Raw genomic sequence first — 23,731 nt, 5'->3', positions numbered from 1 at the left:
AGGACAGTCTTTCTTACTACTGCTATGGTGTGGTGCCTCAATCAGGTAGAAAACACACTGCCTTTAAATTTTGCTTTGCTTTATTACCTCTGTCAAGGATGTCAGGGTTTCCCTCATGTCCATTTTTAGGCTGGTTGGTTGGTTTGTCAACAGAATAACACAAATCCAGCAAACGGTTTTCAACAAAACCTGAAAGAAGGATAAGTCTCATCCCAGAATTGACCCCATTGACTTTTGGTGCAGACCCAGGATCCAATATTTTCTCACTTTCTTTAACACTGCACATTTTTTCATTAATTTCACAGGGAATAATACATGCATATTGACAGGAAAAATAAGGTGCATTATTGTGGCTTGTATCTAAGAGTAAGTGCGGTTTGATGCGGATCCAAATAAAAGTATATCTAGGAGACTTAAATATGCTATATATGATACCGGATTAGGCTTGTATCCTTGTTAGGATTGTATTTAAAGAAGACTGTTGGTGGAGGTATGAGCTCATGACTCAGTAGATATGATGACTTCATATGACTTTCTTGATCAAAGATGTGTTGTTTGTGTTTAAACCACGGAGTGTACGTCACTCTGTGTAACGGTTAAGCGCTAAGTTTAGAAAGGAAAATATGAGCACACACAAAGACAGAAAGTCTCCACTGAGACACAACCTCAGAGCTACTTACAGTATCACATTTGAGTCTGTGCATGTAGCAGGATATCCTTGATTGTGCTGCCACCTAGCGTCAGTCCCAGGTACCTAATATGTCTCAGCCATGCTGGTGACGTGCAATTTTCGAGAATTCAGCCAATCAGCTGTCACTAGCGAAGTCGGTTTGAAATTGAAGCGGGCGATGGCGGAAGCGATGATGGGATAATAACAAACACAAGACACAGCTCACATTTTAACGAATTTATATCCACTTTAAACTAACGTACCGAGCTGTACTAGCCGTCTTCGACGTGGTTCATGTCGTGTATTGTTGCTGTTGGAGTAACCGGAGAGGAGTTACCGTTAGTTAGTTAGCCAACTCGTCATTTTAACGTCTTTTTGTTTTTAACAGCCGACTGCCATGTCGTTATTTAGCGTACAAGCGAGGAAGCACACAGCTTTCTACGACCACCTCATGTCAACGTCCAGAAAAGCGACGGACACGACGCTCGGCAAAAGTGAGATAACATCCGGAGAGTCTGCGTGTGAGGACAGCAGGTCATCTGATAAAAGCCGACAGGTGAACAGAACTTATGTCGTCTCTGCGCTGTCAAAAAGCGGCAGCGGGCAGCAGACCCCTGGTCGGGGCAGACTCACTCTGCAGAGGAGGTCAAGGAGGAGAACAGCGGAGAAGACTATGGTTGAAAGCAGCCACAATAGCACACCAGCGCCGGAGAAGAGACTGACGCTGCAGCGCAGGACCAGGACTCCCTCAATGGATAAAAGCGCACACGGACAGCGTGGGGTCAGCGGTGCTGGCCTGCAAACAACCCCGAAGGTTCTCAGTGAACCAAACGGCAGGACACCTTCTTTATTCAGGTCTATTAGTTTAAGAGAGTCTGCAACTAAGGGTCAACGAAGAGAGACTACAGCTGCTGCTAAGGTGGAAGCCCAAGCACACAGCAAGACACCCTCTTCCTCCACAAGCAGGCAGCTCCAGGACCAGGCCCAAACTTTTAAAACCCCGACCAAAAAGACCCCGTTTGAGAAAATCGCCGCCAGGAGAGACGTTTTCGAGAGACTGGCAGCGAAAGAAGTTCCTAAACCAGTGGCGGTCAAATCTGCAAGTCTAGAGAGGCCCAAATCCAGAGCACAGCAAGCTGGAGACGCGAAGCCTGTCGCAGCTCCTCGGGTCAGCAAAGTCTCTGCAGGTGTGCACAGGCCACACGCCTCTCTGCAGGCGAGAGAGACCTCCACTTCGAACCAAAAGGGAGAGTTCACTCCTGCTCCAGCACCGACCCTGCACACCCTGTCCCGACCCAGTGAGGCTCTCTCTGTGAAGCAGCACAATCCACTTAAGATGGAGAACAGTGCGCTGACTGTTGCAGTCCGTGTGCGACCTTTCAGCGCCAGGTTTGTAATGCATTGTTTGCCTTCGTTGATGTGATATGTGCGGCAGGAGCAGATGATGCCTGGCAGCTTATTTAGGTTTTTATTAAAGGTTTGGGTCTCCAGAAGTTGCTGCTCGGCCTTCTGAATGTCTCATCTGCCTGATCCAACCAAACACACCAATGATGATAAACCAAACGTGCACTTTGTTTAGATCCTGTGTGATTAAACCATTCTTCGACTTTTGCTGTGAGCAGGGTAACAAGGTGTTTCCGAAGTTTTAGGGTATATGAGAAATAAAAAAGGCTCACAGGGATATAGCGACACATTTCACACCGTGGTTCAAACATTGTCTGCATGAAATCAGAAAAAAGCCAGTTTATCCACAGTAGGGATAAATCAGTTGAGTATTTTGCCCAAGGATCCATCATAGAGGTCATTTTTGTTCTGCAAAAGTTTAGTTTTCTGGAGTATTTGTTACAAAATAACCAATCTAGTATTCTAACATTTTTTAGAGCAAATGATTAGAGCTTCATCTAACAATCGTTTCATTATCAATTAATCTACATATTATTTTGATGAGTTATCCCTTTATTGTTTTAGTATTTAGTCTGTAAAACATGAACAAAATGTTCATCACGTTTTCCCAAAGTGACTTCTTCAAATTGCTTCTTGTCCAACCCACAGTCAAATACCCACAGGCTCTTCATTTTCTATCATCAGTTATAAAGAAAAGCTGCAACTCTTTTATATGGGAGAAGCTGGAAACAGCAAATGTTTGACATTTTTGCTTGAAAAATATCCAGACAATTTCAAATGTTTGGCGATTGATTTTAGTTAATTAAAGACTAATTGCTGTAGCTCTACAGTTATTTTTTTTTTCCATCAAATAATCTCTAGATGAGTCGATGCATAAATAAAACATAAATCATGAGTTGCAGCATTGTGTTGTATGCTGTAGACCAATTTTTCTAAGCTGGAAAAACCACTAAACTACATACAATGTACATTTTTACAATGGCGTTCTGGTTGACAAACTCCATGTAAGAAATAATGTTTGTTCATGTTTCTGCTCCGTCGTAGGGAGAAGGCAGAGAAGGCATTGCAGGTCATCTTCGTGAACGGTCAGGAGACTGTTGTCCGGCATCCAGACAAACAGACCCAGTCCTTCACCTATGACTTCGCCTTCTGCTCCGTGGATGAGCGTGACCCCACCTTCGCCAGCCAGCAGACAGTGTATGAGATTCTGGCCAAACCCCTGCTGCTGAGGGCCTTCGAAGGGTTCAACACCTGCCTGTTTGCTTACGGCCAGACGGGCTCTGGGAAGTCGTACACGTGAGAGTTTTTGGTTTTTGTTTATTCCGTCACAGTTGATCTGCTGAAACTCCTCTTTGCTCCCTTTTATATTTTTGCTCTTAAAAAACATGCTGTGCAATGTGTGTATATTGGAATGTCGAATTGAAAATAAAATTGGTTTGAAATCATTGTTGTTTAGGATGATGGGTTTTGGAGAAGAAGAAGGTGTAATCCCACGGTTCTGCAATGAGCTTTTTTCTGGATTAGCCTCCATGGAACATGAGGAGGTAAAATCTCTAAGGGTTTATTCATTGTTAAACACTTTTATTTTTTGTTCCTTTAGTCCTTTTTTAGCCAGCACATTTATAGAAAATGGAATAAGACTGCAGTTTCTTATAAAAACATCTCAATGCTTAAAAGACTTGAAATGATCTCTGTTTCAGGTTACATAATTAACTTTGGGTTGTTATATTTCAGGTCAAATGTCACGTAGAGATGAGCTACTTTGAAGTGTACAATGAGAAGATCCATGACCTGCTTGTGACCAGAGATGAGCCAAATCAAAGGAGAATGCCTGTAAGTAGTTTGCAACTGACCAAAACAGCCATTTTTTTTATATTGTGGCTTTTGAACTTGTAATGTTTGAACGCACCTCTGTGTCACATAGCTTGCTTTTAGTGAAATTGGCTCCTAGATCTCCAGATAAATCGGCTACTTTGCCTTCTGGAAAAGGGAAAGCCTCTGTAATTGCCTATCGAGATAACATGGATCATCTCCTGATAATTGCAAATTTCAAAGCTGCACTGTTGCTCATAATGCCATGGCAACATTTTCATGGTCATTTGTCGGGCTGAATAGCCTGAGAATATATACAGTTGAAATAAAACCCTGTTGGTTTATATTCTCAGCTCAGAGTGAGGGAGCATCCAGTCCATGGTCCCTACGTTGCTGACCTCTCTGCGTAAGAAACCTTTTATATTTCTTTGGTTATTTTCCTCTTCAATATATACTGAAGGAACATTCTTGAATGCAGAATCGCTCACTTTGTTATTTCTTCACAGGAATATTGTGAGCTGTTACAATGACATTCAGGTAGGTTAAAAATGCTGTCTATTTTTTTTCTTCTTTTAGATCCGCCGCCTTTAGCTGACACCCTTCAGAACAACTTTGATTGAGTGAGCAAGCCAGGGTTCAGTGTCAGGTAGACTGAGGCCAGGATGAAATACAGACATAAACGTTTGACTGAATACTAATGTTTTGAAAGTGCAGTGCAGGCACACCATACAGATGAGCCCTGAGCATCAGGATATATCTAAAGTGTAGTATAAAAATGAATGCAGCTCACAACCTCAAAAGATTTTATACAAAGAGTGTACAACAGTTGTGGTGTCCTTCTTCAGGGTTGGCTGAAGCTGGGCAACAAACAGAGAGCCACAGCAGCTACAGGAATGAATGACAAGAGCTCCAGATCTCACTCTGTCTTCACCCTGGTGATGACCCAGACTCAGGTATGGCCTCTCAACATGATGTCACAAGTCAGTCTACCCCAAAAAAATCACAAATGGAATATATTTAATGGTGTAAAGAGTGTTGATACTGCATTGACATACTAATAAACTTCAGGGTCATGGGTGCAAACTCAATATTACACATCTAATCAGTATTTCTGTGTGTGCTCGTGGACAGACTGAGCTTGTGGAGTGCGAGGAACACGAGCACAGCATCACCAGTAGGATCAACCTAGTGGACCTGGCAGGCAGCGAACGCTCCAACACTGCTCAGACAAGTGGAGACCGACTCAGGGTACACACACACACAATCACATACACACCCACACCCACCGACCGACCGTATTATTTGTTGTTCAAATGTGAGAATTAGCTTTTCATCCATTTCATATGTTAATTGAAAATTTTTTTCCCGCCCTTTAATCAAAAATCACATAAGCAAACAGTATTTGCTGAAAGTTATAATAAGACTTCACCTTTTAGTCCTGCAAATTATTATGTACATTTTTAATTCGGACATTTTGAAACCTAGATAAAAGCTTGAAAAATGGGCTCCGTGAATCAATAACCATCAATTAATCATTGGTTGTATCTTCAATTGATTCCTCAGCTGAGATCGTAAAGAATGCTCCTTTTTAATCTTGCAGATAATGCTGTTTGCATTTTCAAAATGCAGCATGTACTTATTGAAAAAAGATATGCCAATTTTACGTTGTCATTACAGGAGGGTGCAAGCATCAACAAATCCTTGCATACCCTTGGAAAGGTCATCTCTGCCCTGTCGGAACAGTCACTGACCAGCAAGAAGGTCTTCATACCGTACAGAGAGTCTGTCCTGACATGGTGAGACATTCATCTAACAATCGTTTCATTATCAATTAATCTACATATTATTTTGATGAGTTATCCCTTTATTGTTTTAGTATTTAGTCTGTAAAACATGAACAAAATGTTCATCACGTTTTCCCAAAGTGACTTCTTCAAATTGCTTCTTTGAAGAAGGCTTCTTTGATTGCTCGTACACTGTAGCTAGTGGGGAACACAATGTCTATTTTTGTGAGCTCTCTTTATACAGTGTCGTGTGGTATACCAGAGTTATGTGTGATGTCTGAACTGACTTCTGTAGACACGAAATTCCATGCATATATTCACAGTACTTGAATGGAAAATGAAATTCATGAAATGAAATAATTTGTACAGCTGGAAAGACAATCTTGCCAAAAGTCCCAATTGTTTTCCTCTGTAGGTTGTTGAAAGAGAGCCTCGGCGGTAACTCCAAGACGGCTATGATTGCTACACTGAGCCCGGCGGGCAGCAACGTGGAGGAAAGCCTGAGCACTTTGCGCTATGCCCAGCAGGCCCGCACCATCATTAATGTGGCAAAAGTCAATGAGGACACCAGTGCCAAGCTCATCAGAGGTCTGACACTCAAAATACACACATAAAATAATCTCTGCCGGCTCTGAGCTATTTTTATTTTGTTAAAACTACAATAAGCATTTAAGCCTATTTATCTAAAACTATAAAGTAATTAGTTATTATGCCTTATTAGTGTATTTGACAGTCATAATGTACATGCTCAAATCTCCCCCCAGTTGTCACCAATTTTGGTGGCACACTTCCTATTGCTGTTTCCATGTGTGGAAAAAGATGTGTTGCGTCCTTGGCCACCATTGACTGCTAAGAAAAATATGGATTTTGCCCCTGTAACGTCAATTGACAGCAAGGTGGAGCAGGACTGTCGTTACAACTTGCTGCCTTGAGAAAATAATTTTGATCTTTAAAGAGATTTTTTTTTTTCTGTGTTCATTCATATACAGCAGCACATAACGTTTTTTCTTTGTGAACCTGAACATCTGCTCTCCTACACAAACGGTGCCACACCTGTATGTCCTTATTCAGGAGGCAAACCAAAGATGGCTTTTCTATAGCGAGCACTGGCGTTACCTTGGTGTGAACAGCATTTGTGCACTTGAAGAGTCTCACACCAGAAAATAGCAGAACGTATTTCTTAATAATCCCTCTGTCCTCTGTAGTTTAATTACGTCCTTCATCTGCCTTTCTTTGTTTCTGTCTGTATGCATTTTTCTCTATATATGAGTATTTCGATCTTTCTATTTTGTGTCTCGTTCTCGATCTCCTTTGCTCTTCCGACGTACCCTCCTGTCTGTCCATCTATCCATCACCATCTTATTCACTACCCAGTTCAATTAAGGCCTGGCCCTAACCTTGCCTCCAGGCCATATTTATGCACTGTCAGCTGCACATAGCAGCTAACTGTCATGCAAGTATTATTTTTCACAAGATGATCGTGCTGCTGTTCGACCTTTTCAACAGTAAGGGGAGCTCTTGCTGTGGATTTCTTTCACATCACTCGTCAGTGTGTGATCCTCCAAGTTAATTTGACTCAAACGTGATAAATCTAGTCAATATTGCTCAGTAAATTCAAATAAGTTCAGACAAAATCTAAATATTTTTATATTTAATGTTATACTGACCTGTAATTATTTAAGTTCAGATTTGCTGCACTGCCTTACAAAACATTTTGGAAAAAAATGTGTGTTTTCAGAGTTGAAGGCTGAGGTGGAGAAACTGCGAGCGGCCCAGATGAGCTCCCAGGGCATTGAACCAGAGAGGGTCAGGTTGTTCCAGCAGGAGATCTCCACCCTGAGGAGCAGACTCTGTCAGCAAGAGAGAGAAATGACAGAGGCCAACCGGTCAGTGTTACTGCAATTATTATAGGGGGTCAAACAGTTTGGAGAACCCTAGTACAGGGTTCGTACGGGTGCTTGAAATCCTTGAAAGTACTTGAATTTCAATGTTGTGTTTTCAAGGTCTGAAAAGTGCTTGGATTTTAGTTTAAGTGCTTATAAGTGCTTGACATTATAACTGTGTCTTGGCAACACTGGGATCAGACTGGATAGTTTGCTTATTACAAGGAGAAATAAAACCTGTGTGTGTCGTCACACATGCAGCCTGGTAGCAATAGAGAAGGATGGCTGAGGAGAAGGTGAATTTGATGCAATTTGGACTGATGACACGTTCAGTATTAATAAACTTTGATGAATAAGCAAACGGCTTATAAAAATTTATGTCAAAAAAGAAAATTACAGGGTGATCTCAGGTCCCTCTTTGTCTCGCTGCAAGTGTGCCTGAAGAACGCCAAGTGGCTTCCCTTTTTTTGGATAAAACTTTGTGTTCTCCTTTAATTTCTAAAGTTTTTGCTATTATGAAACATCATTGTAGAAGTTTACAGCGTAATACAATGTACATAATTGTGATAAAGTGAAAATAAATAATCATGAGTATATATATTCCTGTAGATATGTATTTTACCTCAGCGATAAGGTGCTGGATAATTCTGTAAATGACCCTTAAAAGTGCTTGAAAAGTGCTTGAATTTGACCTTGAAAAATGTGTACGAACCCTGCTAGTAGCAACTGATGCTTTTTGTCTCACCTGTTGTCTGTCCAGCATATACAGTAGCATTGAGTCTTGTCCTGCACCAGGGGATTAAAAAAGTGTTTTTGTTTGGTTTATGCCATAAATTATATTTTGGTAACAATGTTTGCATGTTTTTCTGTTTTTGTCTAATCTCGGATATACTGTTGCACATATTTGAATATTAATTTGAAAATGTTATAATAGAGAGGTTAATTTTTATTATCTTTCTTTTTATAGGTAACAAAAGCACCGTATTGAATATTTAAAAAGAAATAAAAAAACAAAAACAAATATTTAATAAAAAAAAGCTCTAGAAAGTCAAAGTTGATGTTTTTCTTTCTATAATCTTTAGTCAGTTGGGAGATGTGTTTATATAATTTAAAAAGGGGATATCTTAAAGGATCTTGGCTTAATTAACATTTTTGTGATATTTTATATTTTTTTCCTGCAGGGCCTGGAGAGAGAAACTGGAGCAAGCTGAAATCCGCAAACATGAAGAGACCAAAGAGATGCAGGTTTGATTTATTTCCAGAGTCACAGTAAGAAACCCTGAAACCAGCTGTCATAAATGTTCTTGTCCACACATGTATAACAATGTGTGAATGAAGAAACTTTCTTTGTGTTGTCAGGAAGCAGGTGTGACGTTCAAAGTGGACAATCGTCTTCCTAACCTGGTGAACTTGAATGAGGATCCTCAGCTGTCTGAGATGCTTCTCTACATGATCAAAGAGGGTCAAACCACAGTGGGCAAGCTCAAGTCTGAGTCCAGCCATGACATCCAGCTGACAGGGGCCCTCATCGCTGACCAACACTGGTAAATACAAATCTTTAGAGGCATTTGTTCTGTGGTCTGTTTGTAGTCTTGTGTTTTATTCAACAGGGGTGTTCCACAGCAGTGATGCTGACATTTAGCTTATTCATGATTTGGGAAATTAAATGTTTTTTTTTTTAATGCTTTTCTTATCTATCTAGCCTTTTTTGTTACTTGGCTATAAACTCTCATTCTTAAGGCGACAGCAGGCATTCAATATGAAAAAAATATACATGTATTTATTTTATTTGTTTTAGTGTGATAACAAATATCCAGGGAACGGTCAGCATCACTCCAATGGAAAACGCAAAAACTTTTGTTAATGGAAACCTCATATCTGAGTCTTCAGTCCTACACCATGTAAGTGGATCAAAACTATCCTTTCATTCATCTCAAGTTCAGCATCATGCTATGAATTAAATTATAGTATCGTTATCTGCTCAAAATTAGACTCACTCGCTTCGTCAGTTTAATTAAATTCCCAACCTGTTTATCCATTTAATCAATAAAAAAATAAATAAATGAATTTATAAAAAAATTAAAAATAAAACTCATCTCTGTGCTTGTGGTTTCCAGGGCGATAGGGTGATTCTTGGGGGAGACCACTACTTCCGCTTCAACCATCCAGCAGAGGTGCAGTCTGGGAAAAGGGTGTCATGTTGGACAGGTGCAGGCGATGGTCAGAAAGACTTTGAATTTGCCAAAAATGAGCTGCTCGCGGCTCAAAGAACTCAGTGAGTACAAGTGACCAGATACTAGCCCTCCTGCTCTTTTTTAAATGTTTGTTTTTTTTTCTAGGGCAACATCTATTTATAGAGACTAATAATCACAATCAGAACTCCCTTAAGCCATCTTTTGTATGTCTCAGGCTAGAGGCAGAAATTGAAGAAGCCCATCTGAAGGCAAAAGAGGAGATGATGCAGGGAATCCAGATGGCAAAAGAGATGGCACAGAAGGAGCTGTCTGACCAGAAGTCGCTTTATGAGGATAGGATCCGAGCCCTGGAGAAACAGCTGGTACACAAAACTTCTGCTTCTTGTCTTCTTACTGAAAAAAGTGAAACCTGCTACTTTCTGTCTTTAGTCTGGTTACCTTCCATTTATGATTTTTGCGGATCATGACTATAAAATGGCATCTATTAACAGGGAACTTTAGTTTTGACCAGTTACTGGTGTGCTGACATTATATTTGACGTCAGTCAGCATAAAGGTGTGACCAAACTGTGACAAAACTAATATCAAATGGTATATTCTCTTAAACGTAACCTGTGCTTTATGGCATTATTACAGAACCATCATGTAGTTATCAGCATGTATAAACCTTTCTATAATCTTACATCCTGTTAATTGAGGCATCCAATACCTTAATGTCGAACTATGATGTTTTCAGAACGGGGAGATTCAGCTTAAGTGTCAGCAGGAGATGGACCAGCAGAGGGTGGCCAGTCAGATGGCACAGCTGAAACTGGCCAAGCAGGAGCTGGAGCAGGAGGTGGACACCCATAAGACACGCCTTCGCCTGCACATGGAGGCCCAGGTCAGGACCCAAAACAGCATGTGGAAATGTTAAATCTCTTTTGTGCTAGAAGGAAGTTGGTTATTTTAGGTTCATTGAATGTTGTTGTTTTTTTTTTCTTTTTTCTACTGGACAGGTTTTGATCTGTAAAAAAATATTATTTGTTTTGAGCTCTTTCATCTGCTCTCCATGTTTGTCAGCCTTTTCAGTATTTGAATATTTACAGTTTTACAGGTCTCATTTCTGCCCTCACACTGATGATCTTATCGTCCCTTTTTTTTAATCCTGGAAGAAGCCGTGTACTGTCAGGCAACTTAGAGTAGTTGGTGGTAGAGTGGCAGTATCTAAGAGAAGATCTTAAACTGATCAATCAGCTTTTGACATTTTTCCCCTCTTGATCTTAAACGTGTTTCTATTTCCTTTAACCATTAATGACAACCACACTTTCATATGCTCATTCTTATGTTTTTTGATGATGAGATTGAGAGGCTTTGGCAAGGTGTTTAACTGATGGGCCATTTGGGATGTGTTTCGAGTCGTGGTGGAGTTTGGCTTTAGGCATTATGTTTTGGCTGGGTGGCTTTAATATTGTATACATTACCATGATTCACTCACAGGCGATGGAGGAACACCGTGTGCGTCACGCGAGGATTGTTGATGCCCTGGAGGCGGAGAAGAGAAAGATCAGCAGAGAGCTCGAGGAGATGCAGAAGAAGCGGGCCATGCGAGAAATTCACAGTCACCGGAATGGTGAGAGCTTTCAAGTCACTACTGAGCACATACTGGTATTTGGAACCACAATGACAATTCACAGCATATAAGCGGAGTTTCAGATAGGTGGGTTCATCCTTTTTAGAGAAAGTTTGTCAGGTAATGTCCAGCGTTTACATCCTGTCCTAAGTCTAAAAAGAGGCCATAGAACATATTGCATATAGTCATTTATTGGGATGTAGTTAACAATTCTCTTATGGATGGTGGGTATTCTGCAGAACCAGTATGAAGTGTATAGAAATAACTTGTGTTACTCACACAAGCCAAAGGCAGTAGATGGGGCAAGGATTTTGTATCACTTTTAAATACTGTCACCAAGTTTCCATCCAAATTATTATCAAGTATTGCTAATTGTAACTGAATTCTGATAGAATTGGCAAAAGTAAATGCAAATGAATGCTTGTTTCCATCCACTGCTGTTATAGGATTAATAGGAGTTGGTTCATTGAAATAAGCAGTAGGTGGTGCCAATTCTTCAGTCAGAAAACCATTATATCATTGCGGAAAAACGCTGGTACAACCAGATGATGTAATTAAATTGACAGTGAAGTCTGTAGTGTAAGGTGATCTGTATCCTAGAAGCCTATCTACCTTCACGAAGTATGGGATTACTTTTGGTTCTGGGTAACTTTTCAAGCAGTTCTTGGAGGGTTAATAAGCTGTTGTGAAAATTAAGGTTTTTCATTTCTGTATTTCAGTTACTCCACAGTGGGATGCCATGAAGTTGTCCCTCATGATTGAGGAAGCAAATAAAATCAGTGCTAAACTGAAGAAAAACACGGTCTTCAGCAGGTATGACAAGATGATATCAGGCCACGGTTTACAAATGATTTTATTAGACAGTTTACAAACATATTATGGTGTTGTGTTATTGCTAATGGGCCCTGTGGAAACAGGTATCTTATTCATTACGAAAGGCTAAAAATTAATTTGACTCTCCTCTGTTGTAGACATGAAAGCTCTGAGGCTGACAACCTGGAGCACGGTGGTCTGCAACAGGTGCGGGTTCAGAACACAAAGCTGGGGATCACCACTTTCTGGAGCCTGGATAAGTTCCAAAATAACATAGCAGCCATAAGGGAACTCGAGCAGGTCAGCTTTAAATCAGTTCTAACTTTTCAAATCTTCCCTTCTGCAGTTATTGATTGCTTTAATGGTTCAAAACATATTTGGAACTGCATGCCTTGTTTGAGTTTCTGAAACCTAATTAACATTAAACTGTAATGAGAATTAGACTAAACCTGAGCTGATTTATGGTCTGGAGACAGCCTAGACTTTCATATTGATGGTTTTAATCAAATTCTGAATAATAACATAGACAGGGTGCCTCAAACTTTGGGTGTTGAGAATCCTCCCCCGACAGTAAGGGCCTTTTGTAGTTTAACAGTCGCAGTTCAGTTGAATTTGAAACTCCAAATTGCTGGATGGTATGCATGTCTGTTGTCCAGAGTGTTTCTAAGTCCTTCAGCCAGTTTTCTTAGATTGTCTCAAGTGATCTCTGATCTTTTAGAATAAGGAATTCAGAAAATATATAGCTGGTTAGACACTTTTTATGGAATTTAATTGGACAGCATTGTTAGACATTGTGTATAGAATAAGAAAGATTGTGAATGTAAAACAAGCACAAACCAATTCTACACTCTTAAGGATATTTTAATGATGAAGAGTTTGCATTGATCAGGCTGATAAACTGTCAACAAGTAAAACCAAAATGCTCGACTGATTTGATCAGCGCTCTAATAAGCTGATGTATGATGCCTCAGTTGAGTGGAGCATATTCATCCGGCCAGCTCGTCTGTTCCACATTCTGCATATTCAGAGTCTAACATCACCTCAAGTGCAATTGCCAATTTTCCCAGCCATTTGACCTTATTTACAGTCCAGAATGGGTTGTTTTATGCCTGACAGAGGGATGCTGCCTCACTTTTCTCATTAAGTTGAGTAAATGAGACTGGGCATGTCAGCAGTAGTTTACTCTCCACAGGGGGATTCCACCTCTAAAGATGACGATGTGTTTTATGACCCCGATGATGAGTGGGAGCAAGATATATCGGCCTCCTCTGCTTCTGCCTCCTCCTTCTCACGCCGAAGGTAATTATCCAGCTCTTCCTCTCTCCTCCTATCCATCAACCCCTTTTTCCAACACCTGACATTTACATTAGATTTCAGGGACTTAATTGGTATTCTTGTCCAATAACTTGAAATGTGTAAGTAGGCAAGTGTTCAAAAACTCCCACAGACAGCTCCTGAGGGAAGCCCAGGACAGTCTCTCTGGAAGTGCCTACCTCACTGTTTACATTGCCAGTGCTTGGATGGGCAGACAGTACTTTTGCCTTTATAGTGTGTGGATCTTAACCCGACAGCCCTCATGCTCAACTGAACTCGCAGCTTCTTGCACTTTAATGTGAACAGTGTGTCAGGAAAATGGATGTATGTGGATAGCTGAGAATTATTTTGGATGAAACACGGAAAATGATTTTTGTCATAGTTTGGTTATTTTCACAAAGCCCTCGTAGTTTCCACCAACATGATTTACAACCTGGCATCCCTTTCTAACATTCAACACATCCTCCATTTTCTCAAGAAAAGTTGATGTGAAGTTGCTGCCCACAGAATATTTCCCTCCTTATTCTTTTTCCTCTGTTTATTAATTTCATTTCCACGAAGGCTGGGCCAAGGAGTTTAGAAAAGGAAAGGGCACCAAGGGTGTCTGTGTTCCTCACTCCACAACCCACAACCCAAACACACACACACACACACCAAGCGCCTATGGTATAGCAGAACCCCCAACATTTTCCCCTCACATTGTTGTTATTCTTGTCAAGCGTGTTTATGGTGTTGCTGGTGGTGCCTGAACCACCAGCAGAACAGCCAAATGAAACATGGCACAGGCTCTGTGTTTCCTTTATCCCTTCTCTCTCCATTAAACCCCTGCCTAAGCCTTATGGCCACAGTTTTGACTGCTTACTGACCTCCGCCCCCTTAGCTTGTTCATAATAATGGAAATCTATTATCCCGCTGAACTCATTTAACCCTTTTACACACAATTTTAACAGGCATTCTTTGCAAAATGACACCAAACTGATGCCTAAATGTGCCTATTACACGCTTAAAATCAGATTACCGTAACAACGTCAAGAGATGGTTAGAGGCCACTGCCCACATCAATAAAGTAACCTCTGTTAATGTGGGCAGTCTGTCTCCAATCCCCTTATAACAAAGTCAGCAAGTCCACACAAATGAAACGCACACAACACAGTATAGAGAGAGTAAATGACTTGAACAGTGGTTAATTTAAATAAAAATAAAAAAGGATTGGGGCAACTTTTTTTAAGACAACATTGTTGCACAAACTATTTTTTTTCTTTTTAAACTGTATAATGACTATTTTTTCAATTAATATTTCGATAACAACAGCAGCACATACACATCAACAACAAAACAAGACAAGACAGCACAGACAATCCAACAAAAAGAATAAATGCAGCCTGGTAGCAATAGAGAAGGATGGCTGAGGAGAAGGTGAATTTGATGCAATTTGGACTGATGACACGTTCAATATTAAAAAAACTTTGATGAATAAGCGAAAATCTTATAAAAGTTTGTCAAAAAAGAAAATTACAGGGTGCCCTCAGGTCTCTCTTTGTCCCGGTGCAAGTGTACCTGAAGAACGCCAAGTGGCTTCCTTTTTTTTTTTGGATAAAACTTTGTGTTCTCCTTTAATTTCTAAAGTTTTTGCTATCATGAAACATCATTTAGATGTTTACAGCATAATACAATGTACATAATTGTGATTAAAAAGTAAAAAAAAAATAATCATGAGTATAATGTATTCCTGTAGATATGTATTTTACCCCAGCGATAAGGTGCTGGAAAATTTTGTAAATGACCCTTAAAAGTGCTTGAAAAGTGCTTGAATTTGACCTTGAAAAATGTGTACGAACCCTGATTAGTATATCAGTTCTTCACAGTATGGAGATCCTCAGATTTTAAAAAAGCTCCACAGTTCATCCAGCCTATTATCCTCTACTAGTGTGGAGGCAGCCTGTTCCATCGATAAAAGCTCCATGAAGTCCTTGCGCCAGTTCTTCATACTAAAACAATTTGGCTTACATTGTTTCCAGTTCATTAAAATGATCCGTTCAGCTGATAGAAAAGCCAGGACAATAATACTTTGTACAGTTTTGGGTTTTGCAGTGACAATATTCACACCTAATATACAGGTTATCGGGCAGGGTTTTATATCTATGTTGAGGACACGTGACAAGCTTTCAATAACATTCAACCAGAACTTCTTAACAGAAGGGCAGTACCACAGTAAGTGCATTACTGTACCCTCCACTTCACAGCCATGCCAGCAAGATTTGGATAGTGTATTATCAAATTTATTCAAATTGCAAGGTGTAATGTAAGCTCTGTGTAATATGAATGAGCATCAACATGCCTTCTAATTATGAAGGTAAATACATTTATGAATTTTATCAGAAATGAATATGAATGTAAATATATAATGTTTGGCATCAGGAGCAGGAGCTTGTTGAAGAGCAGGAGAATCTCAGGGCGTCTCTACGAGATCCGTGTCCATCCAATTCAGAGCCTCCACAACTGCTCCTCACAGTCTGCTGGTAAGACACTGTCCAAAACTACTTGTATATTTTCAACTTTCTGATTGACACCATATTTTAAATGGCTATCATCATGTCAGGCAGGTTTTTGAGTGATTGAATGTTTGAGTTTAATTTAGTCCAGTACTGGGAAAATTTAAGATTGGAATAGTTACCAGGAAAAATGTGTCAACACTCACCATACAGTATTTTTGTTGTCTATCAGTGAATGCAATGATTAAGTGTTACTGCTGTTCAATTAAGTACTGCACTTGATTTGGTGACAAGTGAATTTTTACTATGACACAGTGTTATAAAAATTAAGTCTAGTGAGGTCATCCGTGCACACCCCAACTCTTCACTTTTTCTATCCCAGGATTGATGGGTGTAGTCACTACACCCTCGGCCTCTTCCATCAGCACGGAGTCTGCATTCCCTGGCATCTGCAAGGAGTTGATTGGTCAGTCATTGGCCCGTCTGCGTGGCTGTAGTGTGACAGAAGACAGCATGGCAGACAGGCTGGCCTCTGATCTGCAACTGGTTTATGTGGCAGTCCAAACCATATCTGACATTTATGACAGCCTGGATGATGACAGCCAGGAGAACGGTGAGATTCAATGAATTCGACTTTTTATGACTGAGGAAAGAAGCAAGGTCGGGGGGGATTCAAATAAATAAACAATATTTGAATATTCAGATATTTAATATTATATATGATATATTTCTTAAGTAGTCAAAGTTAAGATAACAGCTAGAAAAAAAATACTGCTTTTTATACTTTTTAAAAAAAAGTATTTCTCAGTTGCACAAATAAAAAAATGATTTGTGGTTTTGGTATGAATTCTTTAATTTATTCAGATTCAACAAATATAATTTCTAATTGTCCAAACCAATATAAAGACTATGTTAAAAGGCCCATGATTTCTTTCTGTCGTTTTCAGAGTTACTGTGTATATGACTCAAACTGTTGTTATGGCTTTTTCTACTGCAGTCTTTGTATGTAACTTTGTGGCCCAGACTCAGCTGGTCAAGGCCACCACAGCCATAGAGAACGCAGCATTTGTTACCATGCAGTGGGTGGCCAGCGTTAAACCCTCCTCCGGCCTGCTCTACACCATCGCTGAGGAGCTAAGGAGCCAAGTCAAGAAGATGGGAGGATTCTTCCAGCTGCTCATTCAGGTAAACAAATGCATTAATGGCCATCAGCCACATTATATTTAGATTTTTCATGGCATTTGTAGTGTGTAAATTAGTTGAAAGAGTCTAAATTTTGAGCTGTTTTTTTTTTTTTTTTTATTTCTTCCCCAATTTAGTATAGTTTTGACAGGAGTGGCTAATCAAAATGCACAGCATTAATTGACGTGTCTTAGCTCTGAGCTGTTTGAGCTGTCTATGGAAATGACCAAGCGGAGGGAATTCTCAACCTTGAGCCCCAAACAGAACATGAATATATGGAAAATAAATCTAAATTCCTTACCAGCCTCAGCACCTAAACACACAATTTTCCACTCTCACTTCTGATTTTTCACATTCTCTCGCATTTTCATTTATTCACTGACCCTTCTGACTTTGTCGGCCGTTTTGTTGGCTTGCGTGCATTGATTTACTGTTAAATCAATTTTAATTCCACCTGTTTGTTTGTGCTGACTTGATGCTGACTGAAAATGGAAAAAAAAATTTACCCATCCAGGGTTGTGAATCTGAGATCACATCAATGGTAACGGAGGCTAGCCGGAAGAGCAGTCGGTGCATGGATGCTGCATTGCTTGCACTCGGCCACCTAGCGGCAATGACAGGCATGCCGTTGAACGCAATGGAGCAGGGTACCCAGGCCACAGGCAAGGTAACACCAACATTAATACCGCAGCAGCTACTATCCATGTCAACACTCTGGGGTTCACTGTAATTAAGCCCCCACTCCACAATACTGGAGAATGTAATATTAGCTTTGTGTATCTCAGAGAAGGAAACACATTAGGGGGTGGGGAATTATTGATTTGATTTGTTGATGTGCAAGTGCAGCTGTATCTCATTATGCTGTGTAAAGGAAGGGAAATGTAAGGACATGTTCAGAATTGTCTGTCTTTTAAAGGTCAAGGTAAAAACATAAGACTCTGTCATATTGTATTCTCTCCGATTGACTTTCATTCAACAAAATGATGGGCATCTACACATAATTCTGTGCTTTGCTTTTTGAGAAAATGATATGAAAATGAAAAAAAAAACAACCTGAGCCACCACAGGGTATACCCTCAAGCAACCATCATGACTCGCCTACAGACAATCAAGTTTTAAGACTTTCAGTGCTGGGACAGGTGACCTCTGGAAAATGGAGTGCAAAACCCACAGCAATGATCATTGAGAACCAGAGGTGTCAGAAAAGAAGGAATTTGAGAAGAGCAGTTTATCAGGCAGGCTGATATTAGATTATTGCACACATATTTTCGCTGATAAGTATTAAAGCTAAACTAGATTGGAGGTAGGTTTAAAAACGGTCAGCAAAGGTTTGTTGACCAGAAGAAATTACCTTTGCTTAATTTGCATCTTGATAACAATTCTTCCCAAAAAAGAATAAAAAAATAAATGAACCAGCATTAAAATTATACATTGTTAGCAGATTTTTAAAACTGTCATAAATCAATGAATCAGCCTCAATCATCAAGATATACCGATACTGATATATTGGCTGAAGTACGCACATTTAAAAAAAAAAAAAAAAAGGTAATCAAATGTGGTTGTTAAACATGATATGTGACGGAAGTAGGATACTTTCCAATTTAACAATAAACTACATTTTCCAAAAATTCCATCAATGTACTGTAACCCTAAACTTCACTGGGAGATTTATCATTATAAGTGATACCAAACTGCCTTTTCTGATATTGGCCAATAATATTGGCTAACTAACATATCTGTGGCTCTAACATGCAGTATTGGTTTGGCTATACTGCTCATCATGTTCAACCATCAGGGGTCACATTTGGTAACTCAGAGTTCTATCAAAAATATGATATATCTTTTTATATGATTACTTACTTTTCAGCAATCCGTTATCATGTGTCTGCTGAAGGGGACCGGTAAGGGCATCCGCTCTCTTATAGAGGAGAGCCTCACCATCACAAGAGAAATGCTGCGAGAGGCTCAGCTGGCCTACCCCAGGAATCCAGTAAGAGATCATAACCTGGCTGTGTCATTCGTTATAGGAAAATTGTATTATAATAATCGCACAAGTTGGCTAGGTTATATAACGAGATTTGTTTGTGTTGACAATTTACATTCCATAATAGTGTGGCTGAATAGGTGTTATTGGTATTCCATCTCTGTTTACAGGTCTTGCAGAGCCTCAAGTCCAAGACGGTTGATTTAGCCCGTGCTCTACAAAGCTACATGCATTGCCATATCGCGGTGAGTTTCAGTAGCACAACCAACTACAAATATGAGTTTCCAGTTACATTGGGTTTAATTGTGTTGGCCTTACTCTCCCTCCTTTATTTCCTGTTGCCAACACGTGAGCAGTCATGAATTTCAGAATCAATTAAATATGGACTACTATGTATTGTGTGATTCCTATGGTACTGACGAGGTTATTACATAGGAAGTCAGCCTTCAGAGAACGATGACACAATGAAGTTTAAGAGAAATTAAAAATTAGAAAGGTTTGGAAGACCACAACACACATTTTGATTGGTCAGAGCTGGAGAAGTAGCTGGAGAAGTATGACAATATTACAACAGCTAATTGGTATCACTATATTGTCTAAACCATAACTGACCTTTAAATAATTTTAACTATTTTCGTCTCATTTTCTATTTTGCATATAATTTAATTCTAGATACAAAATCTGAAAACTGCTTTTAAAAAGAAAAATAATTTTACAGAATTGGATTAAAATGATATTAGCTATATATAATGATAATATCAGTTATTTGTAGCTTCATTACAAAACCATCTGGTATTTATTTGGGCGAACTGTGGCTCAAAGACCAAATACATGTTCAGCAAAGCGTCCCTGGATATGTAAAGGTTAAAAACAATCTTCTATCTTGACACAGGTTTAAATGTTACAGATTGATACCCACACCCACAGCAGCCCCGTTAAAGATGCCACTCAGCCTTTATTGCTCGTGTAAAGCTCAATGCTCTGTAGGCTTATCTCGCTGCAGTCCTCCCTTGACGATCGTTCAGGTAATGAATGTGTTGAATGAAGTGGCATCAGTCACAGCTAACAGGCTTGTTTGCCGTTATCTTAGCCACACAAACTAGCAGTTTTTTTTTCTTAAAACCAATCATTGACACATATAGGCGCTGGGGCATTTTGCTGCCCGCAGTGTTATTGTGGTCAAATAAACCTGAGTTATAGCCTGAGGCAACTACTACATGTAACAAAGGACTGCATGTGTGCATGATCACCGATGAATCTATGAACGTGGGCTGTGACAGACATTGTCATTTACTTTGATTGCATGTAGCTCTTCAGGAAAGGTGATTAATAATTCAAATGCTTGTATAAATATGGTAAAATGAGCTTTTTAAAGGAGCTGTGGCATAATCATGACAATTATTGATTTTATAATTGTTTGTTGTTTTACTGAAGCAAATGTGTGGACAGAACAAGTTCAACCTCATGATAATAACAAATATGCAGAGAACTTTGTATTTTCAGTTGTAAAAGTTAAAATGGCTTGTGAACAGAACTGTGTGCTTAAGTAATTGGCATAGTGCAACACATATTCTGCTGCACTGTAGTGAACTGGGAAGGGGGCCATTAGGTGTATTTCATAGAAAAGGACACATCACCATGGAAGCCTTATTCATTTAGTGACATCATTTTCTAACTGTGTGTGTGTGTGTGTGTGTGTGCGCGTGTGTGTGTGTGTGTGCGCGTGTGTGTGTGCGTGCGCGTGTGTGTGCATGCATCTGTGTGGTTCTTCATGTGGCTTTAGGCTATGTTCAAAACTGGAACTGACAACTAAGAGATCCCTGCTTAGAATATTAAGACCAGATGGGAAAATGGATCTGGGGAATATTGGGATCAGATAATTTGTTGAGAAATACTCCCTCAAGCATTTATTCTTAAAGTGCCACTAAGAGCTGCTTAATCAAATGTACATTGTCCAATAGTATGATCTTGCATGTGTATGTTTGTCTATGTTTTAGTTATGTAATCGTTTTGTTGCATCACATTTAATTGTGTTCATTTGCTGTGTCCTGTATTCAGTATTTGGGTGTGTTCATGTTTTGAAACAGGAGAGGGAGACTGACCCGGAGGAGGGGGAGGAGGAGGCCCCAGCTTCCCATTTGCACAGCCTGAGAACTACAGCGTCCAAGCTGTTTCAGCTGAACCAGGCCATCAGACAGCTGCATTCCTCTCTGTCTGCAGCACTGCGAGGTGAAGCTTATGAAACACACAGCCCGCATGTGGAGCAAAAACGTTTATCAAATCTAATTTATATCAAGCACATTACAGGAAAGCATCCCTCGGTCAAAAGCAGTAGAAGAAACAGCATGTCGAGGGCCAAACCAGTTGCTCATTCTCTTTGCTCGATCACTATTTCATCTTGGAGATTTTGTGAATGGCCACTTTAAAGTATAATTCCACAAAGGTGTTATTCAGGAAAAAGCTATTTTCTACGACACTAATACATCATTGTATTAAACAGAAATATTGTAGTTTCTATCACTAAAAAGGAAGAAAAATCTTTCTCTTTCATCAACAGTTCATCAGTATTTATAAAGAACCATCATGCTGTGGTAGGTGTCAGTTTAATGGGTGTTTTTTATAAGAACTTTTGCCTGTGTCTTCGCTAATCAAAGCTTATTTGTTTTCATAATAGGACAGACTATTCTGAGCCTTTGTCTTAAAAGATTTATTTTTCATTATCACAGCTACGATACAGTTCTTGTTTTTTAATAAATTCTTTAGATTTGAGTATAGGAGCTTTGATAGTTTGTTTAGCTATTGTTGTTGTGGGTGTCACTTCTATATAACAGTCATCTTTTCTTCCAGGAAAAGACAGAGACTCCAACCTCAGCAGCTGCAGAGAGCTGATCTCCTCCTCTGCCAAGGCTGTCGATGAGCTGATCACTAGTCTGTCAAAGGAAGGGGCATTGACGCTGGCCCTGAGCATCATGGCTGCACGAGACGAGCTCCACACTGCGCTGCAGTCCCTGTCCTCCTCCTGGAACCAACAAGTGGCAGAAGAAAGCAGAAGCTCTGGGGCTTCTGATATGAGTGCAGAAGATAAAATGTTAACTAAAGAAGGTGCAACTACTCACTGTGCAGTTAGAAATCGAGTTGTGAGTAAGATGGTGTACTCTCTCCATCCAGATGTGTCATCCAAAGGCAGCCCACACTGGGTGTGATGTGCATTTATACTATGTTATTCTTTTGAATGTGCTCAAATCATGTATGACTTACTGTAAAAAAAAAAAAAAATTAACTGCTGATATTGATATACACCTTCAGTCAGCCTCCTGCTGGTAAGAACACGTGGATCATACAGCAGACACAGCACAGACTTCTTTACTGTTGCCATCCAAGTTGATACATTTTTTTGTGATGTTGACACAGCCAACTCTGCCTTCTAAATGTCTGCATATTTTCATGGGTTTTGAATTACAAAGAAAATGATTATGTGGGCAAACCTTTAAAACTACAGCATTTATTTATATCGTGTCGCTTCTGATGTGCTGTTAAACACTGCTGTCAAATCCAGTAATTTGCTACTAAGAGCTTTAAAGATAGTTTAGATACAAGTATGAGAAACAAAGACTTGCATGACCACAGTGTGTAGAGTTTAACAGAGTCCTTCTTGATGGATAAACACAATTAGGATCCGTGATTGCAAGGAGAATTTTCACTAATGCTGTACCAGGCTTTCTTTGTTGTAAACTAAGCCTTTTTTGTTGGATTTTTTTGTATTATTATTCAGACATGCAAGATTTCAATATGCGGCAGCTCGGGCAGTGTTTTTGAAGGGGAAAAAAAAAGAAAGAAAAGAAAATAATAGTGAAAGGCTTTTTACCCTTTCTCTGCTGTGTAAGATTTCTTTTTTGTATGAATGTCCATTTTGTGTTTTCATGTGCATAAAGTTTTGCTCTTTTCTGTTGTATAACATGTAATGCAACAATTTGCACTCAGGAGAGACTTTGTATACTGTGTTTCTTCTTAATACGTGTACTTACACAAGCAGGGTTTTGTCACTTACCTGTTTTGTTATACTTTGACATGTCTATATAATATAGCAACTTGTGCGTCTGCTATACAATTGTGTTGCTTGTCATTTATGTACATATTCCTTCCATTCCTTCCATTGACCTCTATGATACATTTTGTCCTTGGAGGTCACTCTTCTACTTAGGTGGACAGTGAAACCTGCAAATGTATCTCTAAATCTAAACATTAATTTATAGGAAGTTAATTAATTAGTAATTACCCCATAATAATTAATTAGTAATTAGTAATTACTGCATTACTAATAATGATGAGGAGCTGTATGGCGTTCCCTGTATCCCAGTTTGGGAACTATTGCATCATAATGGAGGATCCCACACTTTTTATGTCATCAGCTCCTAATTAATACACTTAAGGCTCCAGCCATTACAGTGATTAATTCGTGTATTATGTTATTGTGCAAGCCTCTAGTATGACTAGCCTTCCTGGAAGCCACTCAAGGGCCCCTGGAGGTCCCTGAACCCTACTTTTAGTAACCTCTACGCTGCTCGCAGCAGGTTACACCCACTCCTC

General features: G+C 39.6%; 1 protein-coding gene across 1 annotated transcript; it reads left to right on the top strand.

Moving 5' to 3' along the window:
* The first annotated feature begins 817 nt into the window (after positions 1–817).
* On the top strand, positions 818–23,252 carry kif14 (kinesin family member 14). Its single transcript, XM_030434143.1, has 29 exons — positions 818–2,059; positions 3,119–3,370; positions 3,531–3,618; positions 3,809–3,907; positions 4,240–4,292; positions 4,393–4,423; positions 4,732–4,839; positions 5,018–5,134; positions 5,564–5,682; positions 6,086–6,258; positions 7,409–7,556; positions 8,735–8,798; positions 8,913–9,097; positions 9,352–9,454; positions 9,671–9,828; positions 9,963–10,110; positions 10,484–10,630; positions 11,227–11,359; positions 12,079–12,172; positions 12,331–12,472; positions 13,365–13,471; positions 15,905–16,005; positions 16,361–16,591; positions 16,976–17,163; positions 17,675–17,827; positions 19,028–19,150; positions 19,315–19,389; positions 21,232–21,373; positions 21,992–23,252. Exons 1-29 carry the CDS (start codon positions 1,068–1,070, stop codon positions 22,345–22,347), a joined length of 4,830 nt encoding a protein of 1,609 aa, XP_030290003.1. The 5' UTR covers positions 818–1,067; the 3' UTR covers positions 22,348–23,252.
* The last annotated feature ends 479 nt before the right edge of the window (positions 23,253–23,731 follow it).

Source organism: Sparus aurata, chromosome 11, assembly GCF_900880675.1.
Source record: "Sparus aurata chromosome 11, fSpaAur1.1, whole genome shotgun sequence".
In the NCBI taxonomy this organism is placed as follows: Eukaryota; Metazoa; Chordata; class Actinopteri; order Spariformes; family Sparidae; genus Sparus; species Sparus aurata.
This window is presented reverse-complemented; position numbering and strand designations above follow the sequence as displayed.

What these genes read in the sequence shown, in the direction of transcription:
- kif14 (XM_030434143.1), top strand. Translation starts at nt 1,068, where the DNA reads ATGTCGTTATTTAGCGTACAAGCGAGGAAGCACACAGCTTTCTACGAC. An exon ending in CCATAAGGGAACTCGAGCAG is followed by an intron (nt 12,473 to 13,364) that starts GTCAGCTTTAAA and finishes TACTCTCCACAG; the next exon opens with GGGGATTCCACCTCTAAAGA. An exon ending in TCTTCCAGCTGCTCATTCAG is followed by an intron (nt 17,164 to 17,674) that starts GTAAACAAATGC and finishes TTACCCATCCAG; the next exon opens with GGTTGTGAATCTGAGATCAC.